This window comes from Heterocephalus glaber, unplaced genomic scaffold, assembly GCF_053883595.1.
Source record: "Heterocephalus glaber isolate CG9 unplaced genomic scaffold, H.glaber_assembly_v1.0 deba00001272, whole genome shotgun sequence".
In the NCBI taxonomy this organism is placed as follows: Eukaryota; Metazoa; Chordata; class Mammalia; order Rodentia; family Bathyergidae; genus Heterocephalus; species Heterocephalus glaber.
Window position 1 is genome coordinate 424,867 of NW_028258235.1, and position 25,153 is coordinate 450,019.

Genomic DNA, 25,153 nt, shown 5'->3' on the forward strand with positions numbered 1-25,153 from the left:
ACACTGCATCATGGGAAGAAGAAAACCAGTTTGAGTGGGAAGGAAGCCATCTTGGGGTTGGGTTTTAGGCGGGAACACAGTGGATTGTGGGAAGAAGGGGAGCCTGTGGCGGGAAATGGGACATTATGGGAAGGAGAAGGTGGTCATTATATGTAGCAGCTATTTTAAGGAGAAAGAAATCTATCAATAATCTTAATCCACCTGTAGTTTTTAAGGTTGATTATTTTATGATGTTATATAACACTCAAAAATATACATGTTTGTTTTGTTCTGGTGCTGGGGATGGAACCTAATGCCTTTACACTGAGCTACTATATCTCCAGCTCCTTTTAAATTTTGAGATGATCTTGCCAAATTGCTTAGATACCCAGGCTGGGCTCAAACTTGAAATTCTCCTGTCCCAAAGTGCTGGGATTACAGGTGTATGCCATCACTTCCAGCTAAATTTATATCTTTATCATTCTACTTACTTCTATCTAAATTTTTTGAGGCTTGCCTTTTTAGTTTTTTTTTCCATGTTTATGTATTTTTTTGCATATTACATTTTTCTTAGAATTTTGTAGTCTTCTCTCTGGTCCATTGTAAGCAACTGAAATAATTTGTTGAGATAACCTTAATTCATAGGTTTTAATGTTGTCATAAGATTTTTACTTGTCATGAAGGGATTTATTTTTCTTTTTAAAGGCATTTTTAGAGTATATTCTGTGAGAACAACTTTAAACCTTTTCAATAGTGAAAGATGACAGAATTGCTTTCCAAGTTTTGCAGTCTTATATCTCAAATTTCTAATAGCTCCCTATTTTTTATTCCTGCCTGCATCCTGTTTTTGTTTTATGAATGTAACAATTACTGAAATGTAGTATGTCATTCTGTTTTTCATCTTATTTTCCTTAAGCTGTAAATCTACAAGGATGTGAAAATAGACTTGTATTGTGTAAAAGTTACCTTGTTATCCTAAATAAATGCCTAAGTAACAGTTACTTTAGATAACATTGTTAATAGGCATTTAGTCACTTAATAACTATTTCAGCTCTTTTAGAATTTATACTGTTTTATTCATTTAGTATTTAGGATAACATAGATCACCATTTTTGCAGTACTTGCTAAATTATTGCTAGTGATGCTGCCAATGAAGTTTGTCTTTTGTGATGGTGCTGATTAAGTTTCCAAGTAGATCAAAAGCACATGTTTCTTTTAGACTCACATTTCCTCTCAGGTGAGGGTCTGCTGCTCTCTGGTACAGAGCCCCAGAGAGAGGATTAATTTTTTATATTCCTCATGGAATAAGTAGAACATGATGACCTGTGTATGGCTCCTATAACTACTGCTTAGAAGAACACTTACTACTTCCATTCAAATGCCTTTGGTCACATAGGCAAATGAGAGATTACAAGTTTGTTTGAGTTTCACTCCCAGGGGGTATTCTTTCATCAGTGAAGAGCAACACAATGCTGTGGGTGAATTGTGTCCCCAAAGAATTTAAATGTTGAAGCCTATCCCTGCAGCCTAACGTGACTGTATTTGGAGGTAGGACTTAATAGAAGGTAATTATGGTTGAATGAGGCATAAGTGTTGGTCCCTTATCTCACGGAATTGATGGTGTAAAAGAAGAGGAAGGCATTTCTTTTCTCTCTTTATTTTTCAAGGAGACATCAAGAAGGTTGCCCTTGTTAAGCCAGGAAGAGAGACCTTATCATTCCTGGAATCTGAATTGGCTGGTACCTTGATCTTGGATTTTGCAGCCTGCAGAATTTTGATAATTTTTCTTGGTTCTTTTTTTTTTTTTTGGTACCAGGGATCGAACTCAGGTCCTTACACTTCCAAGGCAGGTGGCAGAACCACTGAGCTAAATCCCCGACCCTTGAGAATTTTTGTTTAAGCCATTCAGTCTATGGCATTTATTATGGCAGTCCTAGCTCATTAACACTATATATATAGTTATTTTTATAGTTTATTAACTTATTGAATTCTTACTTGGAATACTGAGATTCTCTTGTGTTCTATAGGTATAATTACATGCAAATCATAAGCATTCTCAGTTTTAAATTTTTTCTTTTCATTTTGATTGACTAGTACCTCTGTGCACTGCATCTTTTATACCTCCCTGTTTCCTTTTTAACTGCTATGCTGTGTTTGAGCTAAGAAGGTACATTTTATCATGTTAAGAAAGGTTGCCCTGAATTCTCTTTTATTGAGGGCCTTTATTACAGATGGGTAATGTTACAAAAAATACTTTCTTCATGCTTATATGCATAATTACAAGATTTTTTTTCATAGCTCTGAGTATACAATGAAGTACATCAATTTCTTAATATTGAACCCCCCCCATTAAGTTTATTGGTACATTTTAGGTATAAAATACATTTACATACATCATTGGGATCTTGTACCATTTCATGAGTATCTTGGTTCTTATTTTTTTTCCCTTCCCTTGCCCTCCCTTCACCCCCTCTACTCTTCCCTATTTGAAAAGATTTTGTTTCCATTTTTTTCCTTTTCTCATATTTTTTCTTTTCCCTTCTTTCCTTTCCCTTACCCCTCCCACTTCCCCTGCTCCTTTAGACCTTTACATCCTATTACACAATATCAATTATGCATTTTTAAAATTACAATATCAAGATCTAGGAGACATTACTACAGATTTTACAGAATTTAAAAGGATATAGAAAGCATATTTCAAAACTCTGTTTTGAAATAAATTTGGTAACTTCTAAGAAGTACCTTGGAAGACAAATTAATGAAACTAACTCTGGAGGAAATATAAAATTTGAATAGCACCTATTGAAGAAAGTATATTCCTAGCTTGTAAACCTACCTATATGTCAACAACAGGCTCATATATATTTTAACTGATAAATTATATTAAACATTTAAAGTAGAAAAAAAAAAGGAACACTTCTCCCCTCATTTTCGGAAATCAACATTGTGCTAATTCTAAAACTGGATAAAGATAATAGAAGAAAAAAGTATGAAATAGATAGAAATTTAACAAAATCAACTATTAGAAGTCAGATCTGGCAGTATGTAGAAAGTGGTTTTATTATAGAGATGGCCATGTTGGTTCAGCATTGGACGATCCACCCCCAAAAGTCATCATTTTAGCAGAGGAAAGAAAAAAGCCATATGATCCTGTCAGTAGTTGCAGAAAAAGTATTGGAATAAATTCCACAGCTGTTCATGGCAAAAGCTATCAGAAGACTAGAAGTAGAACAGAACCTTCTCAACAGATTAAAGACATGCACCCCGTACTTCCAGCAAAAACGCCTTATATGAATGGAGAAGATACAATGCTTTCTTCCTAAGGTGGGGAACAAGGGCAGGTATGCCGACTCTTCATCTGTCCATTAAACTTCGAAACATAAGCCCAAACCAAAATAGTCTGGCAATAAAATGACAATTAGGATAGGATTGGCAAGGTAGAAGCAAAATCTTTGTAGATGAAATGATCATCTGCAGAGAAAATACTAAGAAATCTCTAGGGGCCCCTAGAACTTGTATTTGAATTTAGCAGGATTAGAAAACACAAAAGTATATAAAAAATTCAGTTCTATGCATACTTGCTATAATTGAAGAATTGGATATTGAAATTTAAAAGTTATGTAAGAGTACAAAGGACCTAGAAAAGTTTAAAAAAAAAACACCCCCAAACAGTGTTAGAAAACATTTAGTACCTGATTTTAAGACTTCCTCTAAAGCTACAATAATCAAGGCAGTGTTGTAAGATCATTGGAATAGAACAGAGAATCTAGAAATAGAACCACACTTATATGGTCCACTGAGTTATGAAAGATTATTCAACATTAACATTTTATAGAATATAAACTCAATTCAAGAACTGAGGAAAAGATAGTGTTTTTAGCAAATGGCCCTAGAACACCTGGTGTTCTATAAAAAATTAGCCTCAACCCTTTATTTCCGTACATAAAAATAATTTGAAAGGTTCTATGAATCTAAATATGAAAGCCTAAAAGTATAAAACTTTAAGAAGAAATTATAAGGGAAGATGTTTATGAATTTAGGGTAGGCAGGAACTTCCTAGGATACAAAAACCATGATGTATAAAAGGAAAAAATTGAAAAATGAGATTCCATGAAAATTTAGAACTTTAAATGACATCGTTAAAATGAAAAGTAGTCCTTAAATAGACCGTATTTACAATGCATATAACCTATGACCAGAATATATAAAGAACTCTTACAGCTCATTAATAGACAACCCAATTAAAAAATATACACAAGAAGATGATAAATAGCCAGTACAGCACAAGGAAAGGTGTGGAACACTAGAATCAGAAAAATACTAATCATGTACAATAACAAGGTTGAATTATATACTCATTAGGGAGATGAAGTTAAAAGTTTTAAAATCCTTGTCATGACTTTTTCTTTTTGTTGGGTTCTCCCCCTTTGTGTTTAATTTGTCATGCCCAACAGATTCATTCTGGGCTTCCTGGGGTTGTGATCCTCATTGTCTTTTCCTAGGATATTGTCTAAAATTTTTTGGAGTGCTGGTTTGGTATTCATGAAGTTCCTAAGGTGCTCTTTATCATGAAAGTATCTTATTTCTCCATCAATTTTGAAAGATAGTTTTGCAGAGTATATCAATCTGGGTTGGAGGCTGTTTTCCTTTAGGGCTTGAAATACATCACTCCAAGCTCTTTTTGCCTTGAGGGTTTGCATTGAGAAGTCTGCTGTGATCCTGATGGGCTTTCCTTTGTTTGTGATTTCTTTTCTCTCACTGCTTGTAGAATTTTGTTCTTCTGTTGGATTTCTGGAATCCTAACTATTATATGCCTATGTGTAGAATTTTTTTGGTCAAGGCTATTTGGAGTCCTGTATGCCTCACTTATCTGTATGTGAAGTTCTTTTCCCCTGCTTGAGAAGTTTTCTGGCATCACTTCTGTGAACAGCTTTTTTATGTCATCTGCACTCTCTCCTGTTTCTTCATTGACACCAATCAGTCTTATGTTGTTCTTCTTTGCATTGTCTAGCAGCTGCTGGATTGATTTCTCATGGTCCCTTACCATTTTAAAGCAATTTTTCTTTTCCTGGTCACTAATTGCAATCTTATCTTCTATGTCTGAAATTCTGTCCTCACATTGCTTCATTCTGCTGTGTAGACTTTCAATCGAGTTTTTAATCTCCTGGAAATCTGTTTCCATCTGTTTTATGGATTCCATTTGTTTCCTGTGTTGGGATTCCATCATGTTCCTCAGATCCTCTATTTTTTTTAATCTATGTCCTCTCTAGATTTATTAATCATGTCTTGCATTATGGCCACAATCTTTGCTGTTATCTGAGAAAGTATTTCTGATTTCATTTTTTCCAGATCCTCTTTTGTTGCCAGTTCAGGGTTGTCCAGGTGGTTGAGTATCAGATTGTTCCATCTCGTTTCCCTTTGGGGTTGCTGTAGGTGATCTGGAAGTCTGTTTTTGAGGCTTGTTTACGTGTCTTCTCATTTCCACGGGTCAGGGGCAGTGATTCTGGCACCCGCACGGCTCACCTTCTGTTTCCTAGGACCATGGAATGGCAGCGGGGGAGCCTCCTCCTGGGTGCTGGGACTGGCTCACCTTCTCTGCCCTAGGAATGTGGAATGGCGGCGGGGGAGCCTCTTCCTGCTTGCTGGGATTCGCTCACCTTCTCTCTGAACTTTTCTTTGTCCCTAGAATCAATATTTTAAGTCTTCATCTGGGTCCGAGGATTTAGCTCAGTGTTTCCGCCACCTTCCTCTCAAGTGCAAGGACCCGAGTTTGATCCCTGGTACCCCCCATCCCCCAAAGTCTTCATCTGTTCTCATGATCCTCAAACTCTGAATATTATTGTTTTGTCACATTCCATGCTTGTTTCTATTCTTTGAATCTCTTAGGTTCTCTTTGAGCCATTTCTCACTGGGATTGTTCCAGCAACCATGCAGGTTCTGCTGCTTCTGAACATTCACCTTAAATCTCCCTGCTGAACTCTAGATCATGTTTTCTAGTGCCTGTTGGGTTTCCCTGCATACTTAATCACAGACTTTTCAAACACAGTTTAAGATCAATCTAACTTCTTTCCATTGTATTCATTGTTCTTTCCCCCAATTTTAGATTATAGGACACGTTTGTATGTAGTTGGCCATGCAAGCAGTTTGGAGGTAGGCTCTCATTTTCAACCTAGGCACAACCAATTGTAGTCCTGCTTTCTCTTTTCTTTTTTCTCTTTTTTTAGGATAAGTTCCCTATTCTGTATTCTTAATGCTGTATCTCCTAAAGTAAGCAGTAATGTGTTACTATGTTTTTTTCCCCTCTGAAAGATTCTTAAGTCCTTCACCATTCTCCTCTTATGGGATGACTTGCAGAATGCATATCTGTTCAAGTAACTTACCACTTTTTATTGGCCCCTTATTATTTACTTTCTATCTTAGGAATTAGGTGATTTTCAATTCTATATGGATACTAGCAGTTGTTTTGGATTTAGGATGGAAATAGAAGTATGGTCATGACTGTAATATATAAGTAGTTTTACCTGTAATGGGGAACACCTGAAGTTTAAGTTGATTGAATTAGGCCAAGTATTTAAATGCAAAAGCATTCGATTATCAGTGATTGAACATGTTTACTGCTTTATCACTTATCTCAGCCCAGGAACACACACATCAACCTGCAATACGTTTTTTGTGCTTTTACAACTTCTGTTGCTTCGTATTCATGAGAACACATTCATGTAGAACATGCATAACCTTGTAACACAAAGCTATCTTGTATTCTGCCTCATTAGTACTCTTTTCTATATTGAACAGATGCTGTAGGTTATTGAACACATTATTTCCGATGTGTGTTTATACTTAAGTCTTTACACTAGATTGTTAGCTCCTTTTAGGGGGCAGAACGTTATTTATACTGTTCTTGCTAGGAACAAGAACAGTTCTAAATCTATAAAGGAGAGCTGAATGTGGTGGTGCACTTCTGTAATTCCAGCACTCAGGAGGCTGAGGCAGGAGAATCGCTCTGAGTTTGGGGCCAGCCAGGGCTACATGGTGAGCTCAAGTCCAGCTTGAACGACATAGCATGGCATCTCAAAATCTATAAGAGAAATTCTGTAATCATTTATTTTGTTTGGTTGGTTTTGGGGAGGGAGTTGGGTTCTGGGGATTTAATCCAGGGCCATTGCACTGAGCTATATCTACAGCCCTTTTTAAATTTTTTCTTTTTTTTTTTTTTTTTTGGTACTGGGGATCGAACTCAGGTCCTTATACTTGTGTAGCAGGCAGCGAAACCACTGAGCTAAATCCCCGGCCCTAAATTTTTTTTTATTTCTAGAGGGGGTCTTGCTAAGTCACTAAGTTGCCCAGGCTAGGCTCCAACTTGGAATCTTCCTGCCTCAGCGTCCCAGGGTGCTGGGATTATTTTTGAATACTAAATTAGCATAGAGGCCAGATATTTCTGATTTTTTTCCTCCTATAATGTGAAGTACAGATCAAGCTGCATCTTACAAAAAACACACGTAAGACACAGTTTCACATAGAAGAGGGAACACCCACTTTCCTGTTCTTCTGGCCCAATGCTGAAGATTTGGGTTGATGAGAAATGTCCCCTTGCAGGGGCTGGTGTCATTTGAGGATGTGTCTGTGGACTTCACATGGGAGGAGTGGAAGGATCTCAGTGATGCCCAGAGGAACCTCTACAGAGAAGTGATGCTGGAGACCTACAATAATCTGGTGGCCTTGGGTGAGTGAAACCTCCTACCCTAATAACTCTGGTAGCAGTTATGTTCTTTTTGGTTAGTAAATGCAGGAACCGTTGTCTGCGTTTTAGTGCTACTTCTATGTATCTTTAGCCATCATATACCATTTGCACATTTATAGGGTAGAGCATAGGTTTCAATACATGAATACAACCTGTATTGATTAAGTCAGGATAATTGACAAGTATTTTACCTCACCTGTGTATCTCTGGTTTGTATTGGGAACATTAAAATTATGTCTACTAGTTTTCTGAAATAGTCAATTAATTGTTGCTAACCATAGTTATGCTATGAATATTAGAAGTTCTTGCTCCTATCCAATTGCACCCCTGTATGCCTCTTCTCTCCATCCTGCCCTCTTCCCACATGCTTCCATGAGCCACTAACCACTGTTTTGTTTCTCTGAGATCCAGTTTAGCTTGCACATATAAGTGACAGTATGCAGTGTGTGTCTCTCTGTGCCTGACACTTATTTCACTTAACATAATGTCCTCTAGTTCCATCCATGTTGTTGCAAATGAAAGAATTTTGCTAATTTTTTTAATGGTTGAGTAATATTTCCATGGATATACGTACTACATTTTCTTTATTCATTTATCTGTTGATGGACCACCTAGGTTGATTCTGCAGCATGGCTTTTGTGAATAGTGCTGCAGTAAATGTGAAAGTACAGATTTCTCTTTAAAACAGGGTTAATTTCCTTTGAGTGAATATATATGGGATAGCTGTATCATATGGTAGTTCTGTTTCTTTCATCCTGTATTTTATAGTGGCTGTATATTTACATGTCCAGCAGTTGTGTAGGAGAGTATCCTTTTCTCTGCATCCTTGCCAGCATTTGTTATTTTTCATATTGATGATAACCACTCTAACTGCAGTGCACTGGTATCTCATGAGTTTGATTTACATTTCCCCAGTGATTAAGGACGTTAAGCATTTGCTTATATAATTTTAGGCTATTTATATGTCCTCTTGAGAACTCTCTGTTCAGATCATTTGCCCAGGTTTTTTGTTTCTTTTGTATTTGGGTGGTACTGGTGATGGAACCCAGGACCTTGTATATGATAGGCAAGCACTCTATCAGTGAGCTATATCCTCAGCTTTTATTTTTGAGGTAGTTGTCTAAGACTGTCCTTGAAGTTCGATTCTGCTACCTCAGTGAGGCTCCCTAGCAGCTAGAATTACACATGTGTGACTCCATGTCCAGCTTGCTGTTTTTAATTGAATTGTTTTTTCATTGTCTTAGTCTCCATTGATTTGATTTCTGCTCTGATCTTTGTAATTTCCTTCCTTATATGAGCTTTGAGTTTGTCCAGCTCTTCCTTTTCTAGACGCTTGAGGTTCAGCATCAGATTGTTTAATTGGGCTTGCTCTGTTTTCCTGAGTATTCACTGAATTTCCCTTGTAAGACTGCTTTCATTGTGTCCCACAAATTCCAATATGTTGTATTGTCATTGTCAATTAATTGTAGGAACTGTCTGATTTCTTCTTTAATTTCCTCTGTGACCCTTTGGTTATTCAGAAGTTTGTTGTCCAATTTCCATATGTTTATGAAATTTTTGCGGTTTCTTTTGCTATTGATCTCCAATTTCATTGCCCTATGTTCTGATAATCTACAGGGTCTAACTTCAATTCCTTTGCACTTAAATATGTTCTATGAGTGAGTATGTAGTCTATTTTGGAGAACGACCCATGTGCAGATGAAAAGAATGTGTATTCTGATTTACACAGAATACACTTTGTAAACAGAATACACTCTGTAAACATCTGTTAAGTTCATTTGTTCAGGAGTTTGATTGAGTTCTAATATTTTGTTACTTATTTTTTGTCTAGTTTGATCTATCTATTTGTGACAGTGGGATATTGAGGTCCCCCACTACTATTGTATTAGTGTTTATTTGATTTTTCATGTCCGTTAGTATTTGTTTTATATAGTTGGGCACACAGGTGTTTGGTGCATATATGTTTATGATTGTCATCTCTTCTTGGATTGTTCCCTTTACACGGATGTAGTGTCCTTCTTTGTCTCTCTTAATCAGTGTTGGTTTAAAATCCAATTGATCTGCAAAGAGGATAGCTACTCCTGCTTTTTTTTGGGTTCCTGTTGCATGGAGTATTGCTTTCCACCCTTTAACTTTCAGTCTATGAGTTTCTTTTTGAATTGTTTCTTGTATGCAGCATATTGTTGGATCTTGCTTCTTGACCCGTTGTGCCAGTCTGTTTCTTTTGATTGGTGAATTGAGTAACTGATATGTATTGACTTATCATTGACATGACTTTTTGTTTTTGTTGGATTCTCCTTCTTTGTTTTTAATTTCTTGTCATGCCCAATGGATTCATTCTCCTGGGCTACCTGGGGTTGTGATCCTTGTTGTCTTTTCCTAGGATATTGTCTCAAATGTTTTAGAGTGCTGGTTTGGTATTCAGGAAGTTCCTAAGGTGCTCTTTGTCATGAAAGTATCTTATTTCTCCATCAATTTTAAAAGATAGTTTTGCAGAGTACAACAACCTGGCTTGGAGGCTATTTTCCTTTAGGGCTTGAAATATGTCACTCCAAGCTCTTCTTGCCTTAAAGGTTTGCACTGAGAAGTCTGCTGTGATTCTGATGGGCTTTCCTTTGTATGTGATTTGTTGCTTTTCTCTCACTGCTTGTAGAATTTTGTTCTTCTGTTGGGTTTCTGAAATCTTAACTATTATATTCCTATGTGTAGATTTTTTTTTCCCCATTAAGTTTACTGGTACATTTTACGTATAAAATACAGTTACTTACATCATTGGGATCTTGTACCATTACATGAGTATCTTGGTTCTTATTTTTTTTTCCCCTTCCCCTGCCCTCCCTTCACCCCCTTCACCCTTCCCTATTTGCAAAGACTTTGTTTCCATTTTTTTCCTTTTCTCATATTTTTTCTTTTCCCTTCTTCCCTTTCCCCTACCCCTCCCACTTCCTCTGCTCCTTTAAACTTTTACTTCCTATTACACAGCAATTATACATTTTTAAAATTACAATATCAAGATCTAGGAGACATTACCACAGATTTTACAGAATTTATAGAGGTATAGAAAGCGTATTACAAAAATCTATTTTGAAATAAATTTGACAACTTCTAAGAAGTACCCTGGAAGAAGAATTAATGAAACTCTGGAGGACATATAAAATTTGAATAGCACCTATTAAAGAAAGTATATTCCTAGCTTGAAAACCTACCTATATGACAACAGCAGGCTATACACTTTAACTAATAAATTATATCAAACAAAGCAGAAAAAAGAAGGAATACTTCTCCCCTCATTTTAGGAACTCAACATTGTGCTAATCCTAAAACTGGATAAAGATAATAGAAGAAAAAAGTATGAACATAGATAGAAATTTGTTTAACAAAACAAACTATTAGAAGTCAGATCTGGCAGAATGTAGAAAGTGGTTTTGTTATAGGGATGGCAGTGTTGGTTCAGCTTTGGAAGATCCACCCCCAAAAGTCATTATTTTAACAGAGGAAAGGAAAAATCCATATGATCCTGTCAGTAGTTGGAGAAAAAGTATTGGACTAAATTCTACAGCTGTTCATGGTAAAAGCTATTAGGAGACTAGAAGTAGAACAGAAACTTCTCAACAGATTAAAGACATGTACTCCATACTTCCAGCAAGAACGCCTTATATAAATGGAGAAGATAATGCTTTCTCCTTAAGGTAGGGAACAAGGGCAGATATGCTTACTCTTTATCTGTCCATTAAACTTTGAAACATAAGCCCAAACCAAAATAGTCTGGCAATAAAATGACACAACTAGGTTTGGATTGGCACGGCAGATGCAAAATCGTTATATGTAGATGAAATGATCATCTACAGAGAAAATACTAAGAAATCTCTAGGAGCCCCTAGAACTTGTGCTTGAGTTTAGCAGGATTAGAAAACACAAGGTGTATATAAAAATTCAGTTCTGTGTATACTTGCCGTAAATGAAGAATTGAATATTGAAATTTAAAAGTTATGTAGGAGTACAAAGGACCTAGAAAAGTTAAAAACAAAAAACCAAAACAGTGTTGGAAGATGTTTAGTACCTAATTTTAAGATTTCTTCTAAAGCTACAGTAATCAAGGCAGTGTTGGTGTAAGGAAAGACATATAAATCATTTGACTAAAACAGAGAATCTAGAAATAGAACCACACGTATATGGTGCACTGAGTTTTGAAAGATTATTTAACATTAGCATTTTATAGAATATAAACTCAGTTCAAGAGCCGAGGAAGAGATAGTGTTTTCAGCCAGTGGCACTAGAACACCTGGTATCCGTATATAAAAAGTTAACCTCAACCCTTTATTTCCATACATAAAAATAATTTGAAAGGATCTATGAGCCTAAATGTGAAAGACTAAAACTATAAACCTTTAAGAAGAAATTATAAGGGAAAATGTTTATGAATTTAGGGTAGACAAAAACTTCCTAGGATACAAAAAACATGATGCATAAAAGATAAAAAGTTGAAATATGAGATTCCATCAAAATTTAGAACTTTAAATGACATCGTTAAAATGAAAAGTAGTCCTTAAACAGACCATATTTACAATGCATATAACCTATGACCAGAATATATAAAGAACTCTTACAGCTCATTAATAGACAACCCAATTAAAAAGTAGACACAAGGTGATAAGTAGCGAGTACAGCACAAGGAAAGGTGTGGAACACTAGAATCAGAAAAATGCTAATCAGTATAATAACAAGATTGAATCATGCACTCATTAGGGAGATGAAGTTAAAAGTTTGAAAAGCCTTGTCATGACTTTTTCTTTTTGTTGGATTCTCCCCCTTTGCATTTAATTTCACACCCAACAGATTCATTCTGCTGGGCTTCCTGAAGGTGTGATCCTCATTGTCTTTTCCTAGGATATTGTCTAAAATTTTTTGGAGTGTTGGTTTGGTATTCATGAAATTCCTAAGGTTCTCTTTATCATGAGAGTATCTTATTTCTCCATAAATTATGAAAGATAGTTTTGCAGGGTACATCAGTCTGGGTTGGAGGCCATTTTCCTTTAGGACTTGAAATACATCACTCCAAGCTCTTCTTCCCTTGAAGGGTTTGTGTTGAGAACTCTGCTGTGATTCTGATGGGCTTTCCTTTGTATGTGATTTGTTTCTTTTCTCTCATTGCTTGTAGAATTTTGTTCTTCTGTTGGATTTCTGGAATCCTATGATATGGCTATGTGTAGATTTTTTTTGATCAAGGGTAGTTGGAGTCCTATATGCCTCACTTACCTGTTTGTGGAGTTCTTTTCCCCTGCTTGGGAAGTTTTCTGCCATCACTTTTGTGAACAATTTTTTCATGTCATCTGTCTGCACTCTGTCCTGTTTCTTCATTGACTCCAGTCAGTCTCATGTTACTCTTCTTTGCATTGTCTAGCAGCTGCTGGATTGATTTCTTGTGGTCCCTAGCTATTTTAAAGAATTTTTTCTTTTCCTGGTCACTAATTGCAATCTCATCTTCTATATCTGAAATTCTGTCCTCACATTGGCTCATTCTGCTGCGTAAACTTTCAGTGGAGTTTTTAATCTCCTGGAAATCTGTTTGCATCTGTTGTATTGATTCCATTTGTTTCCTGTTGGGATTCCACATGTTCCTCAGCCCCTCTATTTTTTTTAATCTGTGTCCTCTCTAGATTTATTATTCATGTCATGCACTATGGGCACAATCTTTGCTGTTATCTGAGAAATTATTTCTGATTTCATTTTTTCCAGATCCTCTTTTGTTTCCAGTTCAGGGAGTCCAGGTGGTACCGAATTGTTTCTTCTATTGAGTTGAACTCCTGATGTGTTCAGAATATTAATCTCTTGTTTGGTAAATAGTTTGGAAATATTTTCTCCCCCTGTGTGGATAGACTTTTCCATTTATTGATTGTTGGCCTCTGGGTGCATGGACCTAGAGTTGGGCCCTCTGGAGTAACGGGACCCAAGTGGCTCTGGGTGTGTAGAAAAAAACATAGTAAAAAGCCGCTAGAGTGAATAGAACCCTGAGGCAGACAGTGTATCTTTGATGTGCCTCATTCATATAGTGTGCCATCCTCTTAGGTGTGAGTGGAAAGGAAATACAAAACGTCCAGGTGCAGCTCACTACCCTCTTCCATACTGACTGTATTAGAGGTCCTGGGAGGAAACTTTACCAACCCAAACCATTGGCCAAGGAGTATTTACAACTAATTTTTCTTCTTTCTTTTTATTTCTTCCTCTTATATCTGTGTATTTGAAGTATTTTTATTCTTTAATTGAACTTTTCTAATCTCTTGTTCTTTTCACCTGTTTTAAAAATCTTGCTTTGTTTTCCCATTCACTGCTGTTTCCATTTTTATTATATTTTATTGTTACTTTTTACTGTTATTAATTTTTAAGCTTTAAGCTTGTATCTTTGCCAGTTTTATGTTACATTATGGTGGTATAGTTGTCTTTTGGTGTGCATGTATGGGGGGGTGCATTAATTTTTGGCAGTACTCGGGATTGAATCAAGGTCTGTGCATTTGGCTGTATTCGCAGATCATTTTATTTTTTAGTTTGTGACAAGGTCTCATTAAGCTGCCCAGGCAGGCCTCAAACTTGGAATTATCTCTGTCAGCCCCTTGAATAGCTAAGGCCACAGGTCTGTGCCACCATGCCTGGTGTAGTTGTTGCCTAATTAGTGTTTACTGTATTTCCATATCTGGTTTGTCTTTGTGTTATTGTGTTACTACATATTGTTTTCTCCTGAGAAGTATGAGGGATTGAGGCCTCAGAAAAAGGCTTCTCAACTACCCTCATCACATTAAAAGTGGAAGGGATACCCATCTCAACAGATGTGTAAATCACCACATAGAAACACAAGAAAAATTTTAAAAGGCAAAATGGCTCTTCTAAAGGTTTGTAACTCCTCAGTAACTGAATCTAATGATATCAAAATGCATGAAATACCAAAGAATTAAAAAGACTTCATTTTAAAAAATGACCAGTAGGACTGGGGATTTAGCTCAGTGGCACTTCGCCTGCCTGGCAAACACAAGGTCCTGAGTTCGATTCCCAGTACCCAAAAAAAAAATGACCAGTAATTTCAAAATGATATAAACACCCGAATGATTTAAGGAATACAATGCAGGATATCAAAGAAATAAAGAAAAGAGAGTTTGAAAACTAATATATCTTGAAAATGAAAAGCTCAATATATCCAAAAAAAAAAACCCACCTCAGTGGAAGAGATTGAGTCAAGCAGAAGGCAGAATTTTAGGGCTTAAAAGATCAATGAATTACTATATTCAGAGTGTAATTGAAAAAAAAAGAAATTATGAACAATCTTGGATGTAGTGAAAAGACCACACTGACTTTTCAATTTATAAGAAGTCACCAAGGTATGGACTAAAGGCACAGAAAATCTGTTCAGTGGAATAATAGAATTTCTCAAATGTTGAGAAAGATGAACATCCAGGAACAGAAGGTACCTAGAACTCCAAACAGGTATGACGGGAAAAGAACTTTCCCCTGTCATGTTACAGTTGAACGGAAGAGTGCAGAATAAGTAATAAAGATTGAAAGCTGCAAGGTACAAACTCCAAGTCCCTGAAAATGGCTAACCAATCAAGATAACTACAGATTTTTCAGAAGAAACTCTAAAGACCAGTAGAAAAGGAGAGAAATGAAAAACTGGAAGGTTCAAACTCGAGTAGCTTACTTATAGACTGTATTCACATGGGGTCTTTGAGAAGACTTGTTCTGATTGGATTTGCAAATCAGAACTCTAGGCCTTAGTTCTTGCATTTGCGAGTCAGGTGCAGTGTCACTGAGCTAAATCCCCAGCCCTAGAAATTTTTTTTAAGTGCATAGTAATAGTAAATAATAAAGGGGATTATTTTGGGAAGTCGAAATTTCAGTCTCATTACCACCCTCTGCCTTTCCTTCCTGCAGCTTGTCCTCTTCCTTATCTCCAGAAGTTTACCTCCTGATTTCCTGTCCTCTCCTAATTATTGATTTATTAATTTATGTATATTTTAGGTATCTCATGTAGGAGAAAACAGGTGATATTTAACTTTCTGAATCTGGCTGATTTTGTTTAACATACCAGTTTCTAGTTCCATCCATTTTCCTGCAAGTAGCATGATACTGTTCTTTATGGCTGAATAATATTTCATTGTGTGTATATATACCATGTTTTCTTTATCCATTCAACTGTTGATAGGCATCTAGGCTGTTTCTCCAGCTTAGCTGTTATGAATTTCACTGATGTAAATATGGTTATGGATGTATGAGTTTAGTACATAGTCCTTAATTTTTTCAGGAGTATGCCCAAGAATGGTTTAGCTGAGTCTGGGTCAATTTTTTTTTTTTTACTGGGGATCGAACTCGGGACCTTGTGCTTTTGAGGCAGGCAGCAGAACCACTGAGCTAAATCCCTGGCCCTGAGTGAATTGTATTTTGTTGTTTAGTCTTTTGAGGAATTTCCATACTGCTTTCCATACTGTTGTACTAGTTTATATTCTCACCAACAGTGTGAAAGGGTTCTTTTTGTTTCAGTTTGATTAATTTGCAAGCTTATGTTTATTGTTTTCTTCTTCCTACTGGTTTTGGGTTCTTGGTTTTCTAGTCCTTGAGGATGCATTTGGGCTTGTTCTGTCTTTCTAATGTAGGCATTCGTAACTATAAACTTTCCTCTTAGAATTGGCTTTCATTGTGTCCCACAGAGTCTGGTATGTAGTGCCTCAAACACGGTGGTACATTGGTACACAGTTGCTTCTGAGAGGTGCAGTGAGGACCAACACTGATGAGTACCAAATTGTTTTGCCTGGAAGAGCTAGTGAGTCAGGCAGCAATTGACACTGACAAGTTCTAGGTTTTGTAAGTACCAAACAGTTGAGTACCAGGACAAAATTTTTGTGTCAAAATACATTGAGTACCAAATTTGATGGGTGTCAAAGAATTCAAGTAACAAGGTATGACTGTCATTTGATTCTAGGAAATTTTAATTTCTCCCTTGATATCTTCAGTGGCCCCTTGATTTTAGAATATGTTATTCAATTTTCTGTGCTTTGTGTAGTTTCTGTGGTTTCTTTTGCTGATTTCTAGTTTCATTCCATTTTGATGTGATAGGTTGCAAGAGATTATTTTCACTTTTGCTATACATTGAGAGTTGTTTCATCACCTAGAATGTGGTATGTTTTGGAGAAAGTCCATGGTATCTTGGAAGAGTGTATTCTGATAATGTTGAATGAAACATTCTGTAGACTTAAAATTGTGTGTTTTATTTGGCTTACTGAGGTTTTCATTTCTAGAATTTCTGCTTGGTTCTTTTCCACATTTTCTGCAGCTTTACTGATACCATCTTTCACATCTTGCTGTCTCCTTTAGTTCAACCAGCTGATTATTTGTAACTTATTTGAACTCATTCATCATTCTGATAATTGATACATCTACCTGTTTGTCTTTTCTTTGATCTCTCATTTTAACTATCAGTTTTTGAAATTCTTTGTCTCTAATTTGATCCACTTCATTATCTGTGGGATCATCTTTGGGACTGATTGGTTGATTGAGACAGGGTTTCACTATGTAGTCTAGGCTGGGCTCAAATTTATGGTGATCCTTCTGCCTCACCCTCCCAAGTACTGAGCTTATAGGTGTGTGCCACTATACCTGGCTAGAATTTGTGTACTATATTTTTGGAGGCATCTTGTTACCTTGTTTTTTCATTTTAGTTGTGCTTCTTTATTGAGATTTGTAGAACAGTTGGATAGATTGTCTCTCTACTCTTGTGTGGGGTTCTTTTTGTAAGTGTTTTTCTCTTTGTGTGTTTGCATTGTGGGTACATCTCTTTGTGTTTGTACTCAGTCTGTTCTGTGTGTTAGGTCCAGCCCCTAGAACTCCTTTGAAAGTAGAGAGCAACTACCAGTAACATAAATTCTTGGGAAGCTAACCATGGATTATCTAATATTTAAGAACTTGACAGAAAGTCTGTAGTATTTAACCGAGGAAGAAACACAGTATAGTAATTCCTTATAGCAGGTAGATCAGATTAAGTATTGATGATATTGAGAGTGTTTCAGAGAGTGCATAGGTAAAGGAGTAGAAGAAATATGGGAGGGGGGACAAAAAGTAGAGAATAAAAAAATTATACTAAAAAAGGAGACTAGACAGAACGTGGTATGTGGAGGGTAGGAAAGAGTAGAGAAAGGAAGGGAATATAAATGAGCTGTGAGACAGCAGAAAGTGATTTGTATCAAATTCATTTAACAGTAAAAGCAATTTATATATTCCTAGTGAGGAACTGTTTGCATGGGATAATATGATAAAACAAGGCGGGGTATTTTGGAGTTAAAGTGGAAAACCAATACAGCCTTACTCACATATACCTACATAAAGACTAGCCATTTTCTCACAAACTACTGATAAAGAGTAAAAAGGCAAAATGTAAAAGAGGGAGACAGTAAAAGGGCATTTGTCCTGTTTTGTTGACTGGGGTGATCATCCCTCTGCCATTTTTTCTGCTGCTGTCTTTAGTCTGCTGTGATCAGGGCCCAGTGTTCTCAGGGTCAGTGGTAGGGGATTTTCCCTGCTCCCCCAAGTGAGTCTCAGCCATAGTTCTCAGCCAACCTTAACCTTGCAGGATTTCCACCCCATCCTTGTCTCTCTGTTTCTGTGATTTCACTGGTGTCCATAGTTAAGGAGGAGATTTTTTTCAGCTATATTGTTTATGTGCACCTCCATTGGCTTTGGGTCCCAGCTGTTCCGAATCTCTGAATTCTGTCATTTGTTTCTCCCCATGCCCAATGCCAATGAAGCAGAAGCCCAAGCCAAAATGGGCTTCATTGTTCAGTGCTTCTAGTCCTGACTCAGTCCCCTGAGGATGGCATAGTCATTGGACCTGCTTTGGAAACAGAGCCCATCAGTTGGGAAGCACTTTACTATTCTTATCACAGATTCTGGGCTGTTTGCTAGTGGAGAGACTATGTAGTTGAGTGGCCAGCTGTGACCAACCTCTTGGCTTCCTTCCCAGAGTGATTTTGTGTTTCAGAGATGCTTGGTTTCTGGCCATGTCCTAGGAGCTGAGCCCTTAGCAGGAGTGCACTTTCTTATTCTCACTACGGACTTTGGGCCATGTCCTGATTGGGGAGCCACGTAGCTTGGCTATCTCTGGGGACAGTGGCATCGAGGGAATTCAGTTTGGCACAGCTGCTGCCATCCCCTTGGCTCTTCCCTCAAAAGTTTTGTGTGATTCACACGGTGGTGCAGTGCCCAGTTTGGAGACTGATTTGCTTCTTATTCTGGCTTTCTCTTTTCCTGTACATATTCCATCTGTTCACTATCCAGTGGAAGTTGTCACATAGGCGTAAACTGACTGACCTTGTTGGCATCTCAGAGCTATCTATGACTGCCACTTCTTGATAACTGCCACAGTGCTCCCTGGTCACATTTTCTTGGGGTGGAGATGTCTTTCTGCTGAGGTTCTCATATACTTTGGCACAAATTTTACATTGTTTATCATTAACAGGACACTGCAGTACCAAACCTGCTGTGATCTTCAAGTTGGAACAAGGATCTGGGCCATGCATGGTAGAAGAAGCCCCAAGCCGGTGCTTCCCAGGTCAGTTGATGTATACTGGGCAGGGAGATCAGGATGATGAACGCTCATCAGATATTAGCCATGAAGAGCTGTTTTCACTATTTTTCCTCATGTACCAACAGCTGGTCTCATTCTTTGTAGACCTGCTTTCCATAGCTTAGAAGAGGGCTCTCACATATAAATCCATCTTTTTTTTTTTTGTACGGGGATTGAACTCAGGACCTTGCACTTATGAGGCAGGCGGTGGCACCACTGAGCTAAATCCCTGTCCCCCATCTTCTTTTTTTGTTGTTCATATATATTTTGTTACATTTACCAAAAGGCTAATTCTTATGTGAATATCACACATTTTTCTTAGATTCTTTCTCTAAATTCTTGGATCTTCCATGTTCATATCCTGATTTTTCTCCCCTCAGCCATTTGTATATATGTTTTTTCAACATTTCCTTTTTTTTTTAAACCAGGGATCGAACTCAGGACCTTGCACTTGCAAGTCAGGTGGCAGCACCACTGAGCTAAATCCCCGGCCCAACATTTGCTGTTTGATTACCTCATAGACACTGATCTTTTTAAATTGTGAGGATTAATACAATTCATTGCAAATGCATTTTATTGAAAAATAATATTGAATTGGGCCAGGGATTTAGCTCAGTGGCACTGCGCCTGCCTCGCAATTGCAAGGTCCTGAATTTGATCCCTGGTACCGAAAAAAAAGAAGATAATATTGAACCAAATACGTAGTGTTTGATAGTTACATGAAAGCCACAAAGAATGTTGTATTAGGATGAGATAAAGAATAGAATGTGGGGGCCAGGTATTTAGCTCAGTGACACCACACCTGCCTCGAATGTGCAAGGACCTCTTTGATCCCTGGTACCAATAAAAAAAAAGTAGAATATGCCATTTTATTTTAGAAACGGTGTCTAATTTGTAACCTGCCTTTACAAAAATGTTATAATAAAAATTATTAGAAAATGAACTATTGTTACTTAAATATATTAACTATATTACATATTTTATGTGGTCCAGGACAGTTTCCTTTTTCCTAAAAATTGTGGTATGGGGGGAAGTGAACCACAGGTTGGACAAATCTGGAAAGGAAAAGCAGTTTTTAAGATGGCTTTTCATTTTAATTTTCAGATGTCCACTTTCTAAATATGGCATACACTCCAAAAGTGGATATAAAATCTAGAGTCGTAAATGATCAGGAGTATAAAGGAGATACAAATTGGGAAATCAGTTTTGCCAGTATTTAAATCATAGTTATTCAGGAAGTCACTAGGGAATTAGAAAATGAGAAAGGAATTCCAGTTTTGCCAGCCATAGTGATGCTATAATCCCAGGACTTGGGAGGCTGAGGCAGGAGGATCACCGAGAGTTTGAGGCCATCCTGGGCTACACAGTGAGCTCAAGGGAAGCCTGCACTACAAAGTACCCTGTCTTCCCCCCAAAAATGAATTCCAGTAACAAGCCTTGTATATGACATCAGAATTTATGAAAGTGAGGAGTACCTAGCATATTTGCATGGAAAGAGTGGGATCCTGGATTTTGTAGGATAACCGGAAGATCTTTGATAAAAAGGACAAGTGAACTAACAATTTCATGTTGTAGAGCTCTAATTTCAGGAATGAAATTCATAGTTAGCTTTTACACTTTTCTTTGTGAAAGATATTGAGACATGGTAAATTTGCATAAAAACTCCATTTTCTCTCCAAGTAGAAGAAAGTTGGATTTTTAAACACAAACACAATCTGAAGCAGGGAGTTCCCAAGCAGGCATGTATGTGCCAGAACCGTATGTCCAAGAAATATTCAGAAAAATATATTGCATCAGTGGTAAGCACAGTTTGACTGCAGAACCAAATTAATTTAGTCTGACGGGGAGGTAGACTTGGCTTTCTGAAACCATTATGGTCCCGACAATCATAAGTTTAATTAGATTAGGGATTTGGAGGAAGTTTGTCTTCTAATGTGAGAGGAAAGATAATTCACATTTACTGAAAGAAAAGTGAAAACTAAACAAATGTAGGTATAAGTCCTTTTCTTAAATTATATTTCTCCTAAGGTAAGAGGTCAACCAAGACTAAATCCTACAAGTAGTTAATCCAAGAAAATTTTGTCATTACAAATCTGAAAGAGAAGCAAAGTAGGATGATGTTGTACAAACAGTTTTAACAAAAAAGTGTGGAAAAAGTACAGAGAAAAATTGAACATAAAAATCATTGTGGAAACCCACAGTTAGGCATTAGATAAATATTGTAACTATGTATCTCCCCATATTTCAAAGGAATAAAAGCAATATGACATGATTTGACATTATAGCCTTTTAATATAATTTCTTGGATTCGTTAGGTATGAAACCCACACATCACATGAATCACGTTATTTTGAAATCATATATCATTAGGATATGGCAGTTCTTCATCTTTGTTTGAATGGTATAAGAAATACTTATGTTTGTTTCATGGAGATTACTTTTTTTTTTTTTTTTAATTATTTTAGATGTCCAGAAAGTAAACGGTCGTATTCAGACAAACCAGGAAAATCAAGAGAAACATTTTTGGCAAGTTGTAACCACATCAGCTGAGAAGAAGGTTGAATTGGTAAAACCATTTAATGTGAACTCAAACCATATTTCAGTTCTGAATATAAAGAATGGAAACTATTCAGGAGTGAACCCTGAGGAACTTAGCATATGGCAGAATGTGCTTCTCCCTGGTGATCCACATGAGGTGCGAACTGGAGAGGAGCCTGTTGATCTTAATGTAACTGGGAAATCCTTCGGACATCCTGAATACCTTAGTCTGCATAACAAAATTCAAGGTATACAAAAGCATTTTCAGTATTGTGGACAGGAGAATGCCTACAACATGAAAGCAGTATTGACACATAAAAAGATTCATGTGGGAGAGACTTCCAGTAAGTTTAATGAATATGGGAAAGACTTTGATATGTTAGCATTTATTTCCCAAGAGATGACCCAAGCAAGGGAGAATTCAGTTGAATATAATGTCTGTCATAAAGCACTGTATAAAAAGGCTAAACTCAACGGGCAGAAATATTATGAAAGTAGTGATTTAGGAGAACCTTTCTTTAGCAGATTACATGTTACAGAACATCAGAGAACACATGCAGGGGATGAGCCCTATAGATGTAATGAATGTGAGAAATTCTTCTGTCAAAAGACAGAACTAAATATGCATCAGAGAATCCACAGAGAAGCAAAATTATATGAAGATTATGAAGGTAGAAAAAACTTTAACCAGAAGCAAAATCTCAGCAGATTTCTGAAAACTCAAATGGGTGAGAAGCCATATGAATGTTACATGTGTGAAAAATCCTTTTACCGAAAATCACACCTCAATAGGCATCAGAGAATTCACACTGGTGAGAAACCCTATGAATGTAAAGAATGTAGGAAAACTTTCTACCATAAATCATCCCTCATTATACATCAGAGAACTCACACAGGTGAGAAACCTTATGACTGTACAAAATGTGGGAAAGCTTTCTACTGCAAGTCAGACCTTACGATACATCAGAGAACTCACACAGGTGAGAAACCATATGAATGTGAAGAATGTAGGAAAACTTTCTACTCTAAGTCACACCTCACGATACATCAGGGCATTCACACAGGTGGTAAACCATATGTATGTGAACAGTGCGGGAAAACTTTCAATCGTAAGTCTAACCTCACTGTACATAAGAGAACTCATACAGGTGAGAAACCCTATGAATGTAATGTATGTGGAAAATCCTTTTACCGAAAGTCACACCTCAGTACACACCAAGGAACACACAGAGGTGAGAAACCATATGAATGTAAAGAGTGTAACAAAACATTCAATCATAAGGCAGCACTCACTGTACATCAGGGAACTCATACAGGAAACAAACCGTATGCATGTAAAGAGTGTAAGAAAACTTTCCTCCATAAGTCATCTCTCACTGTGCATCAGAGAAGTCACACAGGTAACAAACCTTATGCATGCGAAGAATGTAGGAAAGCTTTCTACTCTAAGTCACATCTCACTGTGCACCAGAGAACTCATACAGGTGAGAAACCCTATGAGTGTCAAGAATGTGAGAAATCCTTTCACCAGAAGTCATACCTCAGCAGGCATCAGTTAACACATGAAACTGAGAAACGATTTGAATGTAAACAGTGTGGGAAAACTTTCTACCATAAGGCATCCCTCATTATACATCAGAGAACTCACACAGGTGAGAAACCATATGAATGTCAGCAATGTGAAAAATCCTTTCACAAGAAGTCAAACCTCACCAGGCATCAGATAACTCATGAAAATGAGAAACAGTTAGAATGTGAAAAATGTGAGAAAACTTTCTCCCATAAATCGTCCTTCGTTGTACATCAGAGGACACACATGGAAGAAATTGTGTGAATATAATAAATGAGAAAACCTTACCAGAAGCCAACCTGACAGAATATCAGAGAATTCTCACAGAGCAGACAACCTAAAAATATAATGGTGTGAGAGTTTTTGTGAAAAGGCACACATTAACAGACATCAAGGAGCTCACACACAGTAGTCCCCTGTAGCAGAGATTGGCTGTGTGTCTTCCAAAATTGTTTTTAATGGGATTCATAGCTTGCCTTTTTTAGCCACTGATAGTGTGTTTTGGACCATATACTGGAACTGTACAGCAGAATACAGATACTTCAAACCTAGCACCCCCCCCCCCCCCCAATCTGTTAAGTTCTAAATTGTCCCTGGGTTCTTATGCACTTTGGACCTGAAGCAAACCTGGCTGCCCAGGCTGGTCTTAGGAGCCATAGGTCACTGGGTTTAAGATAAACATAATTGATCTGAAAGAGCAGAGCTCTTCCCACCTTTATCTCCCAAATATTCCATGTTTAGTTTACATGAGTGAGAAATACTTTGTTGAACCATTGTGTTTGTTCTGTTTGCATTATAGTGCAAACCCACTATAGCTAATTCACTTTATAAGCTTTCTGAGAGATGTTACTTGTCTTTTGATATTGCAGAATTCACATGGAGAAACCTCTGCCAACACATGTTATTTTCATGTCAGTTTCTGGAAAACAAAGCATTTGTAGAGAAATTGTAGCAAATGGAGAATCGTTTAGTAGACAGGAATATTTCATTGAACACTGAATAAGGCAGATATTCATAAATTTGTTTCATGTGTAAATGCTTCTGACAAACCTTCCAAATTTTGTGTATTGGAAATTAGTCATGAAGGAAGGAAAACTGTCAGTTTCTGTAATATAAATATTTTTCAAATGGAAATGTTAAATATAGTATTGGAAATCATTTAAAAATATTTCACTGTATGCCAATATATATAAATACAAATGGCAGTATTTTCTGTTAAGAGTACATTGGACATTTGTGATTATTGAAGTTGGATTTTGGGCATTGCTGTTGGCATCTAGTGGAGGCCAGACATGCTGTTTACCAGCCTACAATGCACAAAATGTCCCATAATATATTAGTATTTTGTGTTAACATACTTTCCTTGTTGGGTTCCAGAACAACTGTGCAGAGCATATGTATAGTTTTTGTAATCTAATGACTGGGGCTGGGTATGTACTTCATTGGTGGGGTATATGCTTACCATGCATGAGGGCCTGTTTTCAACTCTCAGCATTGACATATCAATATTTTGGCTTATGTTAAAATTTTCTACATTAAGTGCCATTGTAGACCATTTATATTTTGTTTTATATTGTCTCTGGTATTATACTATGATTTCTTTCCTTTTCTCCTAATGTTTATAAATGTGTATGGACACTATAAATATCTTGTAACAGATTTTTTTCTAATGTATAAAGTGAGCAGAAACATTCATATGGAAATATACAAATCAAGCATGTAA

At 36.9% G+C, this 25,153-nt stretch overlaps 1 protein-coding gene across 3 annotated transcripts in view; it reads left to right on the plus strand.

Annotated features, from left to right (window-relative positions):
• The window catches only part of LOC101723500 (uncharacterized), a 36,314-nt gene extending 11,239 nt beyond the window's left edge, over positions 1-25,075 (plus strand). The window contains exons 1-4 of one of the 3 annotated variants that reach the window (XM_087211051.1): positions 999-7,011; positions 7,576-7,702; positions 19,215-19,307; positions 21,788-25,075. In XM_087211051.1, coding sequence (XP_087067177.1) covers positions 6,925-7,011; positions 7,576-7,702; positions 19,215-19,307; positions 21,788-23,694 — 2,214 coding nt within the window. In that variant the 5' untranslated portion in view covers positions 999-6,924 and the 3' untranslated portion in view covers positions 23,695-25,075. Of the gene's footprint in view, positions 1-998; positions 7,012-7,575; positions 7,703-19,214; positions 19,308-21,787 lie in introns of those variants that run through there. The other 2 variants (XM_004874739.4, XM_021252108.2) reach the window with 2 other exon arrangements.
• Positions 25,076-25,153: the final 78 nt, after the last annotated feature.